The 18,428-nt window shown below is 39.3% G+C and overlaps 1 protein-coding gene across 5 annotated transcripts in view; it reads left to right on the plus strand.

The window, feature by feature from the left end:
* LOC120531412 (RIMS-binding protein 2-like) overlaps positions 1 to 18,428 on the plus strand; it is a 374,849-nt gene that overhangs the window by 185,237 nt on the left and 171,184 nt on the right. For 4 of the 5 annotated variants that reach the window (XM_039756810.1, XM_039756806.1, XM_039756807.1 and 1 more), the window contains one exon: positions 16,051 to 16,158. The exons of the other annotated variant lie outside the window; for it this stretch is intronic. In XM_039756810.1, coding sequence (XP_039612744.1) covers positions 16,051 to 16,158 — 108 coding nt within the window. The remainder of the gene's footprint in view (positions 1 to 16,050; positions 16,159 to 18,428) is intronic. 5 annotated transcript variants of the gene reach the window in all.

Raw genomic sequence — 18,428 nt, forward strand, 5'->3', positions numbered from 1 at the left:
TCCAGGACCTTTGAAAACAATCACAGATATACAGTATAAGTATACTAGCTGCTTTATCCAGCTTCACGTGGAAGAGTGATAAAATGTATGTTACATGCGTAAAATAAATAAGCAGATATGCCACTTAAGACCTCCTCATAGTCATGAAATGAGCATTCATAAAAGAGGGAATGGATGTTTGATATGATCAACTAATAAAAGGTTTTAGAGCAGAAAACATAAAAAGCTTGTTTGTTTTCAACACTCTTAATATTTAAAAATTTTCAGTAATTATTGTGCTTAACATAAGCACCTGAAATTGGTGATGTTTTGTTATGCAATTATTTTTTATTTTTCTGAAGTAAAAATCACGTTGATATCATCTTATGTTCTAGAGATGCAAAGTTCAAAAGGTGCAAAAGTCTAGCAAAAATTGCTGCTTTTAGTTTGTCTGTTTTTTTTTTGTTTTTTTTTATATAGATATTTATACATAAAATTTCATAGCCTACATTTTAAGTTAGCCTATACAGGAAATAACTGAAAAGTTTTGTAGAAATAGGTGCAGTGGTTTTCGTGTGATTCTGGAACAGACAAATTCATTTTTATGTATATATACACTGTACAGTATATAGTACCCTCCACAATTATTGACACCCTTGGTAAACATGAGTAAAAAAAAAAAAAAGTTCTAAGGAATTCACCTTTTGGTGAACGTGCCTTAAATTCACAATGAAAAGATCAGAGAAATCCAACTGAGGTAAATATATTCCTAGAAAAACAATTGCTCACCACGAAATAATTATTTTAAAAAACTACATGTACCACAATTATTGGCACTCCTGCATTTAATACTTTATACCACCTCTCTTTGTCAATAAAACAGCACTGAGTCTTCTCCTATAACATCTTACAAGGTTAGAGAAAAAAGACAAGGGAATCGGAGACCATTTCTCTTTACTAAATTTCTCCTGGTCAACCAGGGACCTCATTCCTCTCTTTTTCAGCTCACCTCCACAAGATTTCAATGCGGTTTTGGTCCAGGGACTGAGACAGCAATAACAGAAGCTTAATTTTGTGTTCTTTTAACGATTTTTAGGTCAATTTGAACATAGGTATTGGATTGGCCCAATTTTAGCTTCTTGTCTGTGGCAGCAAGAATTAAATTTAAAATGTTTTGGCATTTTATTGAATACAGGATGTCATGTATCCTAACAACGTTTTAAGGTCTTTGGAGGAAAAACAGCCTTACAGCATCACAAAATGTCCACCATACTTGACAGTAGGGATCAGGTACTTTTCGGTATAGCCATCCTGTGTGTTCATCCATTTCGATTGACATCTCTCCGCCCTGGATATGCATGTATTAATGAATTATGCATTGTATTTGTTGGGATGGAAATTACCGTATTTTTTGCTCCATAATGCGCACTTTTTTCCCCAAACGTGGGTGGAAATGTCTGTGTGTCTTATGGAGCAAATATTGCATCATGTATTACCTGACCTGTCAGTGGTAGTGACAGCTATTAGAAGAGGAAGTGGTAGGCCCACGAGAAACCCCTGGGGACACTTAAATGTCCCACTTTACTGCTGAATCTCATGGTGTCTGGTCAGTTGCTGTCTGCCTCTGCCCATCACGCAGGACCTTGGAGTGTGCAGAGAGCTGCCTGACACTCCCAGCTGCAACCGCTGACCTGTCAAATCAGCTGAGGCTAATAAAAGGCGATCTTTCCAAAAAAAAAATCATATCACGAACATTTTAACACAAAATCATGATCCATAATCTGAATTGCAATCTGTCTTTTCATTGTGGCATACACTTAAGAGAATATCCGGACTCAAACTCATCAAGACCTAAGTAACACTTTATTTTAAATATCAAACAAAGTTGAATTCAATTGTTCTCTCATTCGCTAGCTAAGCAGAGTTAAGGAACACGCCCCGAAGCTGGCAAGTGAGTGAGGAATTTGCGCAAATAAATCAGTACTGCAAGCGAACTATGATACATAGCGAAATGAGAGAAGTCACAAAATCAACTGGAATATTCAAGCAAGTTATAAAAAAAAAAACCCGACCTAAATCCGTTAAGTAGTTCTCTCGTGAAAAGCGGAAGACATACAGACATTGGATTTTATATATTACTAGACAGTAACGGCGCACTGCACGAATACACTTGACTTGAGCATTCCTAGTTTTCCTATTCTTGCTCTGTATGTTTAGCATTCATTTGCTCAGAGGTTGAGCGGCCTGCTTCTTCTCTTCTTTTGTTGGCATATTTTCTCGTTAATATTAAATATATTAGTACACCATTTGGTTCAGAATATTTTTTTCTTGTTTTCCTCCTCTAAAACTAGGTGCATCTTATGGTCAGGTGCGTCTTATAGAGCGAAAAATATGGTACATTTTAAAGCAAGAAAATACATATATCACTTCTTGTACCATATTTCTCTCATCTGATTATTTCCACCATGGTTACAAAAGGGGATGAGTATGCCTATGCTCTGTTTCTGCATCAAGAAAGAACACCGTCCGAGGGAGCAACTGTCCCCTGCTGGATACAATAAGATAAGATAGATAAAATATATAAGCAAGGTGCCATTCCTTCTGAGCATGCTTTTGACCTGTTGCTGCCATCTACCGGATGTGTAGTGCTATTAACAAGGTAACTGGAATAAACCTTGGCAATAACTCAGATTGGACAATCAACTGGTAAGTAAGTACCTTGTAGCACAGTAAGGACATCCATCCATTATCAAATTCATTATCAGTCATGTTAATGTCTAGGAACCAATCCAGTGCAGGGTCTATCAAACAGTGTTTTTACATTGTGTTGACAATTATTTTCAAGAGTCATACTTAAGAATGGAACTTATTTCTACTACTGGCACAATCCAAATGTGATTCAGAAGCCTATACTTACACTTCTGGTATATTTACATGTGGCACATTTGTAGCATAATGGTTTTTAATTAGGATACCTGGGTTTGTGTCATCAATGCTTCCTACTTGGAGTTTACATTTTCTCCCCATGTCTGCTGGTGCTCTGGTTTCCCATGTTTATTGACATTGCTGAATTAGCCCTTGTGGGTGTGTTCGCCCTGCAATGAAGCGATTCCCTATTCAGGGGTTGTTCCTGCCTTGCACTCAACGATTGCTGTAATAGGCTCCAGCTGGCCTGTGCCCTTGCCCTGGATAAGCAGGTTATAAAGATGGATAGATGGTGCACTTATAGTATAGATCTTTGGAAAGTGTATCGAAACATTTGTATAAAATTTGTTATAAACAGTTTCCATTTATGCAATGTGGAAGTAACAGCCGACACTGCCATCAATAAATCAAGCAGTTTCAGAAAATAGATAGAAGAATATTCAGTGAAGATAATACTGAATACTTCTTTGAAATCTTCTTTTACGGGCTATTTGCTTAAGCTGAAGAAATTCAGATTATTCAGTCTTTATTCACATCTTTCATTTCTGGTGTTGTCTAACAGTTTGTGTCTGGATTTTATCTACTGCTATATCGTTTTTGTAATATGCAAAAGTTGCAAACAGCATTAAAGACATGGCTTGATATTTGTGGTACATGACTAACCTTTTTAGATGTGTACTAAGCTTGTGATATTCAAAGAACCTGATTTCAAAGCAAGGAAACAGTTGACAGTGAAGGTTTCATTCTGTGGCAAGCACCTGAAATGCGGCAAAGATTTACAATCCTCATCCATCTTCATTGTGTTGTGGCGGCTACAGCTTTTGATGTTTCTCAGCTGTCAGACGCTGTGTGCACAGTGTGCTGGGGGAGCCATTAATAGCCATGCTGTGTTTGCCTGTTATTAGATTTACTCAGGGTTTATTTAAGCATGATGGTGATAGACTGAAAATCCAAGGTGTATTCTCACATGACAAACCCAGTATTTATTCATTTCGCAGTAACTTGTAAGGAAGTGAGAAAGTCAGAGTAGAAAGAGTAAATATTCCTTTTAAGTCCTCACCACTCTCTACAGATTTGAAGGGTATCAGGACTTTTCAGTTAGACATTCATTACATTTGATATTATTTTGATCTGGTTTTCACTCACAGTCCAAAGAAATGTAGGTTATGTGAATTGGTATTGCTAAATTGGCCCTAATGTGTGTTTGGGTGTGAGTGTGTGCACCCTGTGCAGGGTTTTTCTCAGCCCCCTGACCTTGCTCAGGATAAGTGGGTTTGCAAAATGTATGGATAAATTGATTATTATGCTGTTAGTAACTAAAAGAAAACAAGAGCTTTCCTAGCCATTGCCTGTACAACAATCCATCCTTGATAAATATTTATATTTGCTTTTACCAACTAGTGAGCATTTTCTCCAGAGAGATATTGTGCTAACCCCCACTCCCAAAACAGGCAGTTCCTAGTTCTTCTTGCCTTTGGCAGTGATGGATGATGTTCAGTGATCTGCTTTATTTGAAAGCCTCTCTGTTATTCTGATGAACTCTCATCATTTTTTCAATATAAATTATTAATCGTATTATGCTAGAGGTGTTAGATTTCCCTTCAGCTCTCAGACTATTAACTAGGACTTTTTTATGAAGCTGTGTGGCCTACTGTACCTTTTGAAAGCAACCAAAATGTCAGAAGCTGTAGAATGGAAAAGAAAGCCATTCAGGTTATTAAGATTTCTGTTACAATTAAATGAATAAGAGGAGTTAAATGACTGTAGCCACATACCAAATGTTCAATGTCTCTGAATTTCTTTACACATTCCCTTTAATATTCTATATTAAAACAAATTTGTATGAATTTGACCATGTATCTTTTTTTCCACAAGGCAAGCAGATTATGTGTTATTTATATAACACATTTTTTGGCACATTTTTTTTTTCAGATACACAGTGGTTGGTGGTCACATAGTCTTGTTTCAGATCCTACACCCAGTAGCTGTCAATGTGGATTTCACATATACTCCCAGTGTCTATGTGACTTTTTAATTTAGCTGTCACTCAGACTGTGCCCCTTGTGTCTGCTCACTCTTAATAAGCAGTCACCTGTAGCTTTTATTTGGACTGCTGTCTTAACTCCTCATGTTGATTCCTTTATCGTTCTGTGAAAACCAACAGGGACTGTTTTACTCTTCTAAGGAATTTAAATAAGATGTAACATTTTAAGCACAATAAGCACTGCAGACTGAATAGCAACCACTTAGGATGAACAGACAGGTGCCACTCATTTGACTGCTATTTACATCTGAAACAAGTGGGCTCTTCAGTTTAATATCATGCCATGTGAAATACAGGTTATTAACTCACAGCTCAGCTATCTTTCACATACATTTTACATATGTTAGCCTTCTTTTATTTTTGAGCAAATCCACTGTATCACAAAAGATGAACTTAAAAAAAATAATTTACTGCAAAAGAGGATGAGCTCTGTCATCTGGAAAACATCTCAAAGATGATTTGCATTGCTCCTTGAGTACCACTGAGATCCGTCTAGGTTTTTCAATTAATTTACAAACAGTATTTGAATAATTGCATCTAATTTGAACAGTGATCATCATTACTCCTTTAGACTGTGATATTTGTTGTTGTTTGGAATAAAGACAAGTTCTTGTTAGGCATTAAAAAGATCCCACAGGATGTTTTCTTTCATCCTGTTTAAGCAGTTTTTGTAAATCTTCCCTGCAGTTTATTTCATGCAATTAAATTAGCTTTCATTATGGCATTCAATGGTTTGACACATATTGTGCCACATGAAACATAAGATCATTCAGTAGATTTGAAAATTTTATTACAATTGTGCTTCTAAGACAGAGTGATTGAGCTTTGTAATTTTCAGCTTTTTAATTTGCTATTGTGATTTCATTTGGTTTATAATCTGCATCATGTGAAGTATCTTGCTGAGCTCATACAGTACTTTGTATAAATAAAAGCTTTCTTCTCCTATTTCTGCTGATGAGGCACCTACCAATTTGCATATTGTGTGTGGTGAGAGATGAGCTCATTTTTGATTTCTGGCCTCACTGGTTAGCAGCCATGAGGTAGCCAAAAATTTTGAATAAATAATGAGAATAACAATTCCAATAACTGGCAATAGCAATCAAAAAGAAGTAACCATATAATCTTTCAAGAGAGTTACAGTAAATCAGTAGTGTTCTGAGCTTTCAATACCCTGATGATGTTTTCTTTCTAAATAGTTTGATGCAGAAAAAACACATGAAAAAAACTATATAGGGGTGCAGCCCACCGTTGATATCATGGACACAATATGATCAAAAGTATGTGGCCATCCCAGTTTTAGCCACTCCAGTTGTTAATATGTTCTCAAAAATTAGGCACATAGCCATGCAATCTCCATTGACAAACATTGTCAGTAGAATGGGTCATAGCGAAAAGCTCAGTGACTAAACATGACACTGTCATAGGATGGTAGCTTTGCCACAAGTCAATACAGGAAATTTCTGCTGTGCCCAAGTCATGGGTATGACATTAAACTGCATCTGGCCCTGCAAGCGGTCCTCCAACTTGCAGGGAAATCATGGGGGTTGGTGGCAGGATTGGCACTTCAGCCACAGTTAAAAAAAACCTTCAAAGCTCCGAGACTACAGAAAGGACTTCTTTTTGCTCTCCATGGGAGTATCTCTGCTGCAGCCACCCAGAGGAAGACTGCTCGCATCATGAAGGGGGATGAGGGAAAGCCCTCGAGAGCCCCATCCCCGGAAAAGTCAAAACTGCTGGAGGGCCAATAGGGTCAGGTCTGTTGGGGATCGGAACTGGTGTGGTGCTGAGGTGTCGCCCGCTGCACAGCAGCAGCACTCGGGTCCCAATTTGAGGCGGCCCATACTGGTGGGTGCATGAAACGTATGGTCTCTCTGTCAAGATGATCATCTTTCTCTGCTGTCGGAGGAGCTGTGTAAACTCCACATTTCAGTGGCGGCAGTCTCTGAGGTGCGCAGACTGGGGACTAGCACTGTAGCGGATTGGCTTCTTCCGATGGTGTCCAATCTCACTTCTTTCAACGAGCGTATTATGAGACTCAGATTATGGCACTCCCTGGGTTCCTTGTCTGTTGTCTCAGTGTATGCTCTGACCGCGGCTGGCTATGAGGATTGTCTTGGTCCCCATGGGTCTGGTAACCGTGGTGAAAGTGGCTCCATGTTCCTTGACTTTGCAGAAGGTCAGGGGATGTGAATCGCTGGATCCTGGTTCCAACGCCCTGAACCACATTGTTGGACTTGGTACTCCAATACTGGTGGCGTGGTGAAGGAGATCGAGCGCATCCTCGTGGGCATACGTTGGGGGCTCTTGCAAAACTGCATGTTCTACAGAAGTGACCAGTTTGTGAATTCTGACCACAGACTTGTTGCTAGTCTTAGGATCCAGCTTAGGTCCAGTAGGTTACCACCTACTAGGAAAGTGAGCCTGGACTTGGCCAGACTTCAAGACCAGGCTGTTTCTAATGAATTTGCACACAGTTTGTACAAGGAACTTTCAGATTTGGGTACGACTGCCGATCCTAATATGATGTGGGAGACCTTCCATGACAAGACCCTGAAGGTTACTGAGGGTTGTGTTGGTGTTACCGGTGTTCCCAGAAGGAGGTGTTTCATCTTGCATGGCACCCTGGATATCATCAAGAGGAGTCACAGCACACGGCTCAATGGCAACTCTGGTCTGTACCGGGAAATGAGAAGGAAGGCTGTGAGGGCTCTGAGGGCAGATAAAGAAGTGTTTGTTAGAGGAATCTGTGAGCAAGTGAAACACTATCTGTGGTCTAGCGACCCACGTCCTGCTTACAGAGGAATCAAAGCATTACACACATCTGAATCTGTTCCTCGGAGTGTCACAGTCAGGGCAGCTGATGGAATGGTCCTTACGGATGACACTGCATTTGTGACCTGCTGGGCTGGCTATTTTGAGCAGTTGTTCAAAGCTGATCCTCTGGCTAGGACGTTGGATCCACGGTTCTTGAGGCTGATCCTCCAATTAGCTGTGAGCCACCCAATCTCACTGAGATTACACAGGTGGTGAACCAGCTGAGAGGGGGAAAGGCTGCAGGGATCTGTGGTATCCGGGGAGAACTTCTCCAGGCTGGTGGTAAGGCAGTCGTCCTGGCATTGCAAGCAATCTTTGCTTCCATTTGGGAGACTGGCATCATCCCAACTGACTGGAAAACGGGACTTCTTGTCCCTATCTGGAAAGAGAAGGGTGATCGCCTGGATTGCACCAACTACAGGAGGATAACACTGCTCTCGGTGCTGTGTAAGGTCTTTGGTAGGGTCATCCTCAATAGGATCTGTGTTCACTTGCTCACATACCAACGACCTGAACAGTCTGGTGTTACGCTTAAGAAGTCTACCATCGACCGCATCCTGGCACTGAGGGTTCTCGTGGAGCGCAAACACGAATAATGGCAGAATTTCTTTGCAGCCTTTGTCAGTTTTCGCAAAGCATTCAACTCAGTTGATCAAGTGGGACATCCTGAGGGTTCACCGGATCCCCTCGAGATTGCTGGATATCATGGCCGGCCTGTACACTGGTACTGTGAGTAATGCTCTGCATTTTTCCCAGTTGATTCTGGGGTTCGTCAGGTGTGTTTTCTTGCTGCTCTGTTCAGTGCTTGTATGGACTGGGTGTTGGGCAAGGTTGTGGGGTCCAGCGGCTGTGGGGCATCTGTTGATGACGAAAGATTAACGGATCTTGACTTTCCTGACGATGCTGTGATCTTTGCAGAGTCAATGGAAGCTCTGATTGGGGTGCTCGAGAGACTGAGCGAGGAGTCTAAATGTCTGGGCTTGCGAGTGTCCTGGATAAAAACCAAGATCCAGGCCTTTAATGACTTCTTGGGCACAGCCATCAGCAGTGTGTCTGTTTGCAGAGAGAGTGTTGGCCTTGTTGAGAGTTCTACTTACCTTGACAGTGACATTCATGTCTATGGTAACTCTTCCTAGGAAGTCTGTAGATGGATAGGGAAAGCCTGGGGTCATGAGGTCACTGGAAAGAGGTGTTTGGCGCTCCCGATATCTATGCAAAAAGACAAAGGTCCAAGTCCTTAGAGTCCTGGTGCTTCCTGTCTTGCTATATGGTTGCAAGACATGGACATTATCCAGTGACCTGAGACGAAGACTGGACTCCTTTGGTACTGTGTCTCTCCGGAAAATCCTTGGGTACTGTTGATTTCACTTTGTGTCGAATGAGCGGTTGCTCATGGAGTCCCGAAAATGGCATATTACCTGTATTGTGAGGGAGCGTCAGTTACGGCACTATGGCCATGTGGCGCGTTTCCCAGAGGGTGATCCGGCTCGTAAGATTGTCATTGTTGGGGACCCGAGTGGCTGGACCAGGCTAAGGGATCGCCCACGTAACACCTGGCTGCGGCAGATAGAGGGTCGTTTCCAGATGGTGGGACTGGGCCGCGTGTTTGCCTGGTGGGTTGCAAACCGGGATCCTGAGTTGTTTTGTCGTGTCGTGGTTGCGGCAATGCACTGTACCAGTGCATGCTCCCCAACTTGAACTTGACTTGACTTGCCAGGTCAAATGTTAGTGCTGTTATTATGAAGTGGAAGAGTGTAGAAGCAACAATAGCTCGACAGTGAAGTGATAGACCATGCCGCTGAGTGCTGAAGCACATAGAGCTTACAAATAAATTGGATATCCTCATCATACACAACAGAGTTTCAAACTGCCCCTGAAAAAAACATCAGCACAAGATATTGTGTGCATTGGGAGTTTCATGCAATGGGTTTCCTTGGTCAAGCAGTTGCACAAAAGCTAAAATGCCAAGTATCAGCTGAAATGGTGTAACACGTGCTACCATTGGACTAGAGACAGTGAAAATAAGTTCACTCCAGAATGATGAATTATACCTCACTATCAGGCAATCACATGAATGAATCTGGGTTTGACAGATGGGTTCACCGACAAAAGCACGATAGACACATGCGCCCAGACAAAACCGCGACCGACAAATGAGCGCCAACAAAGCCGCTAACTGGTTTTCAACAAATGCGTGCCGACAAAATCGCCACGACAAAATCACAAGAGAGTGGGACGCCCTTGCTGCAATCCTTCCTACATATGCAGGGAGTGATCTTAAGGACTATCTGCGTGCCGTGCTGATGGCATGCTGCGTCTCATTATATTGACTTCTAAAATAAACATTATTATATATGCTTTAAACTAGTAATTCATATTTAATGAAACTTTCGCAATTTTGTCAGCGCTATTTTGACGACACGTTTTAATCGGCACTATTTTGTCGGCACGCATATGTCTGTCGCGAAAATACCAGGTCACAGACAGATGCCAGGTCAACACTATATTCCAGGCTGCATAGTATCTACTGAAAAGTATGGTGGAGGAGGAAAAATGGTCTAGGACTGTTTTTCAGGGTTTGGGTCTTTGGTTCCACTATAGGGTACTGTTAATGCCACAGCATACAAAGACAGTTTAGACAACTGTGCTCTTCCAGCATTGTGGCAGTAGTTTGGTGAAGGCCCTTTGCTGTTCCAGTATGACTGAGTTTGGTGTGGAGGAACTCAAGTGCCCTGCATAGATCCTCAACATCAACCCTATTGAATATCTTTGGGATGAATTGGTGCCACAGCTATGAGCCAGGTCTTCCTGTCCAACATCAGTACCTGATCTCACAAATGCTCTTTTGGCCGAATTCCCACAGACACAAAGGGTAGGACAACTCTATATTAATGCCCATGGTTTTAGAATGGGATGTCCAACAACGGCATATAGGTGTGATGGTCAGGTGTCTACAAAAAATTGGCAATTATGTGTATATAGCAGTGATTCCTGCCAGATGGAACAGCCTTTAAACATAAAAAGTTGGTAAAGGTAGCCATTATTGTCTTATGGTTTATTAAACTGAAAGAGAAACCTTGTGCCTGTAAAAGTTGGCAGACTATTTCCTCAATTCAAACACCAGAAAAGGAGTAATAGTTGAATTTAGTTTCAATAGGTTGAAATAGTGAAATATACATTGCTGCCATCTAGTGGGAAATATTTTTTTTCTTTCAGGAAAATTTGAATTTTTTGCTATTTCTAGTTCATGAATTTTATTATCTGCCCAAATCAGGGCACTTTTAGAAAGTATCCTCTATTAATACAATAAAAATGTATGTTTTTGATCCAAAGCATAAAGACAATGGTCAAAGGAATGTGTGTCATTTTTTTTAAGAGGATATATTTGCTCTAAAGCAAATGTCTATAATTAACCCAAAATTAGCATAAAAATGTCATACATTAAAAGCATCACATTTGACACACTTTTCTAATAGGTGACAATGTTCATTAAAAATCAGGGCCATTGTTTATTTTTAGATTATCTTTATTTCTCTATATTACTATAAGGATGTAAATGTTGAATTGACAAATGGTGGTATATACATGACATTTTATAACTTTCCAACCTACTTAATCCAGTCTAGGGTCATAGTTGGCAGCATTTATCCTTGAAATTTTGTACACAATGCTTTCAGGTCAAACTCACCCACCATCACTCAAATAGGACAAGTTCAGATTAACTAGGGATGTACTGGTTACAATGACACTTTCAAATAGTGCCTCTTCTTCTGTAGGGAATGAGTAATATCTTGCACTGCAAAGCATTATGGAGTGAGACTTTCTAAGATTGTACTGGTTTGTTACAATAAGGAATGCCAATGGTAGTAACATACTGTATTCCAAGAAACCACAACACAAAAGCAAAAGCAAATGGACAGAGTAGGGGAGAAGGAGAAATGATCATACTAGATCTAAACAAATCAGACATGAAACAACAAACTAAACTTAATACACAAAGTGGATCCATGTGACTTGTTAGCCAAGAAATTGACATTATGAAGTAGCTCACTTTTGGACTAGTGCATAAGCTATATACTAGTTTAAAAGTTATAAATAATCAGAAGCACACAACAAATTTGTTATTGACTGGGTGCAGGATTTTCCAATTGAAAAGCCAGTAAACTACAAGAGTATAGTCACTGGTGTAGCAGCAGATTTGTGGGCCTCAACACAGTAGTGAAGGTGCTGACCCACTTCCACTTAGAATGGGACATCAATTTAATGTTACCCTATTTAGCATTTTCACATATTTACCATTTTCTGGTAGCTGTTATTGAAAATAAAACAGCCTTTGTTTGGATTATTGTTTAATAAAATATAATTGGGAAAGTTCAATTTTCTATGTTTTCTTTTACTTGTCCAGATCAGAACTCTGCAAAATAGTAATAATCATCATTTAACACTAGAATTACCTGAGCCTACCAATAAACTTGTAAACCCAGCCCACCGAAAATCCCTTCGCACCTTTCCATCAGCGTCTTTTGTCTTGTAAATATGTCGATAAGCCCAAGCAGCCTGCAATACCATCCACCCCAAGAAGTTCTCCCAGTTCAAGGCCTGATTATCTGGGAGTGAGCTACCTAGAATTGTATAGAGTAAATAATTTCATGTGTGTTTTGTGTTTACAACAATCTATGTAAACACATTGTTAAATCAGAAACGTTTATAATGTTTTAGTAATAAATGACAAAATGTAGACATGAACTGTATAATGTGTGAAGGATGATTGCCAAATGTCAAATAAACACTTTAACAAAAGGTACAAGTGCAATGCGACAGCTTCCATGGTGTAGCAGTAGGAATCCAGAGGTCATGAATACAAAACCAGCTCTCCCGCAAATTTACCGTTTTGAATAGTGACCTGTTCTTATTGTTAATATTATACAATAAAACCATAAATAAATAAAAAGCATTTGATTTGTGTTTGTAACAGCCGGTGTAAATTTATAGAACTTGTAAAAGTTAGCTTTTTTTTTTTGTTTTACTTCTCTCAGTCACGATCACACTTCAACAATCTAAATGTTATTATTTTTACAAGCAGATCCTGGACCAAGATCAATGGTGGTGTAATGTTTAAAACTGCTACCTCATGGTCTCAGGGCCAAGTTGTTGTGTGTATGGATTTTGCAAGTTCTGCAAGTGTCTTTGTGGGTTTTTGTCTGCGCAGTTCTGTTTTCATCCCACTAGCACCCCCAAATTTTAATTTTTAAATTGGCCTGTTAAAAGTGATTGTAAGTGTGTAGTGTGAGTAGTCACATAAATGGACTGGCATGCTGTCCTGAGTTGGTTCTTTCCATCCACCCAGGCTTACACTTTCACAACCCTGAAAGGGATTAAGTTTTGAGGGTGTTATGTTAATTTAATTTGAATCAGTCACATCTGTCTAGTTTAGAATACTGTGAAAGTGTGTGAAATGATGTCAGATTTGGCCTTTTTTCTCTGTTTTTTGTGTTGTTCCAATGCACATAAAGGAAATAAACATGTGTATACCAAAACATTTGTAAATGGTGCATTTTTTGGGAAAATTCCAGGGGTGCTAATATTTTCGGCCATGACTGTATGTGCTGTTGGGCAGTAGTGCTAAATACTGAGCCACGATGCTTCAAACAACAAAAGACACAGATGGAAAGGCACAAACAAAATAAAACAAATGGCCATAAACTAGAAACCACTAAATAAGATATAATTCATTGCACTCACAACATTCCAACCTTGGGAAACATATTGGCCATGCCATGAAGCCCTGGTGTTGTATTGGCTTATTCCACTGTTTGAAGTTGTGGTTTTGGGTGTAGCTGGAACACGTTTTTGTGCAGATGCTTTGTAAACTCCTTGTAAATAGAAATAAATGTTTGTTTATTATTACTTAATGGGGCTGGTCTCCTTTTTTTTTCCTTTAAGACCTGTTTTGGCTCATAATTGTGGCACATAGTAAATTGTCCTGCCAGCTCACAGGAATCAGTGTTATATATCAGGTGGCAGTATTCATAATATTCTCATTGCAGTCAGCTAATGTACAGTGGAACCTCGGTTCACGAACATTTCGGAACACATACAAATCGGTTTACGACCAAAAAGTTCGCCAAACTTTTGCATCTGTTCACGGTCACAGACTAGGTATACGAACAAGCCAGTTTCCCTTTCGGTTTGTGCACGCCGATGATTTCCACAAGTGTTCAGTCTCTCCCTATGCATTCCCTGTGCAGCGAGAGAGAGAGACACACACACGAGAGACAATCACACACACACAAGAGAGAGAGAGAGACACGGCTAGATGCATAAGGCTTGCTTTTAAAGAGACAGATCTGAGCATTGTTTTAACCTTATTGTATTTAATGAAGAATTTTTTCTATTGGATTTTAACCTCCACTTCACTTCTGTTTACTACGATCGGTTCTTAGCATGCATTGCTGCATTGTAACTTTTCTTGGTGGTTTATTAAATTACGTATTTTAGAAATGTTCATTTTTTTCCCTGTGCTTAAAACTCATTAAAAAAAAAAGTTTTTTTAACAAGCGGTTCGTAGCGCTACAGCGCAGACTCTTGCAGTGTTAGTTTTCTCTGTTGTTCAGGGTTTTCTCAGTGTTATTCAGTTTTTTTACATTTAGTTTACTATTACACTGTGCATTCTGTTGGTATAATTAACTACATGTGTGCTTAAAAATCTTTAAAAAAATATATTTACATACAGTTCGTATGGTCTGGAATGGATTAATTGTATATACATACAATCTTATGGGGGAAATTAATTTGGTTCACAACCAAATCGGTTTACGACCAGTTTTGGAACGAATTATGGTCGTGAACCGAGGTTCCACTGTACTTCTAAAATGGCAATTCTACAAGTGTTTTTTATAATGTTTGCAGGGTGGAAATTCAGCTGGAGTACTTAAAAGTGGTGTGACGTCATGCATGTGTGAAGCAGATCGGCAACGATCTTAGAGTATGCACACATGAAAGTTCTGTGTATGGCTGCTGTAGCTCTGTCACACTGACCTAAAAGAGTTCACCTATGCCAGCCGCAGGTCATATTTCCAGGAAAATATTCAGCAAAACATGGTCACCAGCTAACATGAGATATATGGTACAAAAAACACCCACTTTTTCAAATTTGGCAATCAACAGTATTAAATAGTATTATTTTGCATATACAACAGGATAAAAAAGGGTTGTGTTCTCTACACTAGGACTTGTAAATATTATTATGAACATACTGTATGTAGGGGTGCCTAAGTGGCAGGATACTGCCATAGCAAGCGTGGCACCAGAATGGCACAAAATCAAGGTTGAGTATCATAGAAAACTGTTAGAACACGGAGATAAACACACTCATAGCAGGAGTTCCTGTACATGTCAATGTAGGTTCCGTGGAACTGCTAGGAATCAGTAAACCCTAAAAGTGACCTGCAAGCTCCAGTAGGAAATAGAGAGAGGTATTAGCACAAATGAGACAGAGAAAATATTACCTGCATGGATGGATGCTATATCATGCAAGTCATTAGGTGACAAGGAGCCCTGACTCTGAGAGATAGAGAGAGAGTGAGCAGTGATTGGCAGGTGCACTTGGTGAAAGGTGATGGTTGGGGGTTTGGGCCTTCCTAATACATTGCTACAAGCCAAGTGAAGCCAACTTTTTAATTCTAAATAGAATAAAAAAAAATAATGTCAGCTCTCCATTCAAGAGGACCCAGGATGGCTACAAGGTTTTGTTTCTGCTTTGTTTACATTATTACTTGCTGTTAATCCCTTATAATGTTATTTGTTTTATGGCAGCTGCATTATTATACATTTTCAAATTCACATGGATTAGAATCAGCGGAGTAGCAGTGCCTAAGACTCAAACATTAAAAAAATATTCACACCTTACTTTACATTTTAGATAATGTATATGTGAATGCAGATGTGTAACAAAAAGAAACAGCATTATTTTTTAATGTGAGCAACAGCCATTTTATTATGACTTGGAATAAGATGCTGTGAATTATGGGATCTTATCAGGATCAAGAAACCTATATAATTATTATTTTCAAGGTGATTAATAAGGTATTCAATTTAAGAAAAGAGTGTGTCTACTTGTTATACGAAAGCGGATGAATCTGCCCTTAACAGATTTACCAAGAATTGTATTAAGACACAAAAACTACTGTCTTTTGTGAGGGAGATTAAGGTGGCATTTAGCTGTACTAGGATGCAGCACTAATAGTTTATTATTAAATAGTGTACATGATTGCTTCTGTCTCTTTCAGAATGGCACAGACTACACTTACTTGGTAAAGCAAAATGCTGAGCTGCTCCGAGCTTTAGATGAGCTGGAAAAGTCTTGTACATCCCTTCGACAGGAGAACAGCTTGCTGGTAAGCCTTGAAAAATAAAACTGACAACTGTCTCCTATAAAATGGTCAGATAAATCTCTGAATATGATCCAGTATTTTCTCTTTAAAAAGAATTTGTTGAAATGGTAGCTATATAGACAATTATATTGTTGCTTAATACTTAACAACAAAGAGTTTTAGGCTAACTTTAAAAGCAGACTTTACAAACAAAGATAAAGCTCTTTATCAACAAAATGTAGCTGTCTGCATGAAAAAAATGAAGCAAGACTTACATAGATGGTCTACCCTCCAATCCCACTTTAACTGGAAGAATTAACATTGTCAAGATCAGGGGTGCCCACACTTTTTCGGCTTGCGAGCTACTTTTAAAATGACCAGGTCGAAATTATCTACCTACATTAAAAATTATATATATATATATATATATATATATATATACACATACATACATACATTCATAGCATTCGAAGTATGAATCACAATCTATTGTATGGGTGGTTACCTACTAGGTAACGCATGTGGTTGGTCTGCAAGTCAGCAAACATTCGTCACGGGTGCCCTCTCAGTTGCGAGAAGCAGATCATAGAATGTTACATAGTTAACTATCAAACAATGCAAAGAGTACGCGACACATGTTTCGCCCTATTTTGGGCTCATCAGGCGTACACACTCACTGCACCCCTCATCGGGGATCGAACCTCAGATGTCAGACAAACGCACTTCGATTGTGACATTGTGAGAAAAAAAATCCTCTTCCAATTCCACATCCAGCCTATACCCTCATACCCTCCCCAAACAATTTTTTTTTTCATATCCCGTCTTTAGTCGATATAAATTGCAAGGCTAACTAGATCACAGCCGGAGTTTTGCAGTAGCTCGCGTGTTTGATCATGCGTGCTTGATGATCATTGTGTTAGAAGAAGATCTCAGACTGGCCACCCTGTATGGCAATCAAGTGGCAAATGCTATAGGGAGGATATATGATAGACTAACGTTTAAAAAATTTTTTTTGAATGCAACGCGATCTACCGGATGATCTTGATCGATGCATTGGGCACCCCTGGTCAAGATGAATATCCTTTCTAAGCTTCTTTTTCTATTATAAAACATTCCAATATATATCAATAAATATTTTTTTAAGAAATTAGATTCAATCATCACCTCATTTAATTGGTAATTCAAAACCTCCACGTATCTAAAGGGCGACCCAACAAAGACTTAAGGCGGAAGGAGGCAGGGTCTACCTGACTTTAAATTTAATTACTAGGTGGCGAATATACAAGCTATAAAAACTTGGATATTGACACAGATAGATGAACAGACACAGGCTTGGTCCGCAATACAAATAAAATCGTGCAGTACTTCTTTATATTCCTTGCTTTGTACCCCAATAAGTACAAGTCATCGCCAATATACTAACAACCCAATTGTGCTTTACTCACTCAGAATATGAAGCCAAAGTAGGAAGTATTTTAAGATGGAGAAGCTTTTATCTGTGGCACCTCTGCATGAGAACCACCATTTTCCACCCTCTAAAACGTACACAGTTTTTAATATCTGGAAAACATTCGGGATTAAATCGCTTAGAGATGTGTACATAGACAATGTCTTCACGTCCTATGAACAATTACACTTCAAATTTAACTTTCCAGCAACACATTTCTTTCACTACCTTCAAATTAGAAACTTTGTTAAACAAAATCTGCAAAATTTCCTTCACCTCCCATCTATTTCTATTCCAGAAAAAATATTGATCAGTCTTCAGGACTCCGACAGCATTTCTGTAATATAATTTAACATTTTAAAGTCACTCCCTTTTAAAGATTACAGAGTACAGTGGGAAAAGGATCTCTCATTCAACATCTCAGAAAAGGAGTCGAAGGTAGCAATGCACAGAATTCATTTCAGCTCCAAGAATTCAATTATTCAACTCAAAATTATATATCAAGCACATCTGTCTCGTTTAAAATTGTCCAAAATGTTTCCAGGGCAAGACCCAATCTGCGAACGTTGCAATCAAGTCCAGCCTCATTGGGCCATATGTTTTGGGCATGCACCAAATTAACATCATTCTGGACCAAAATCTTTAAATGCCTTTCAGTCAGCCTCGGAGTCACAATACCTCCTAATCCACGTGTTTGGTGTACTTCCAGATGGTCTTAAAGTGGAGAAGGGCAAACAAACCGTGATTGCCTTTACTTCACTATTGACACGTAGACTTATCTTGCTCAATTGGAAGAACCCTAACTCTCCTATTCTAAGTCAGTGGCAACTGATGTTATATACTATTT

The sequence above is a fragment of the Polypterus senegalus genome, chromosome 6 (genome assembly GCF_016835505.1).
Source record: "Polypterus senegalus isolate Bchr_013 chromosome 6, ASM1683550v1, whole genome shotgun sequence".
Lineage (NCBI taxonomy): Eukaryota > Metazoa > Chordata > Cladistia > Polypteriformes > Polypteridae > Polypterus > Polypterus senegalus.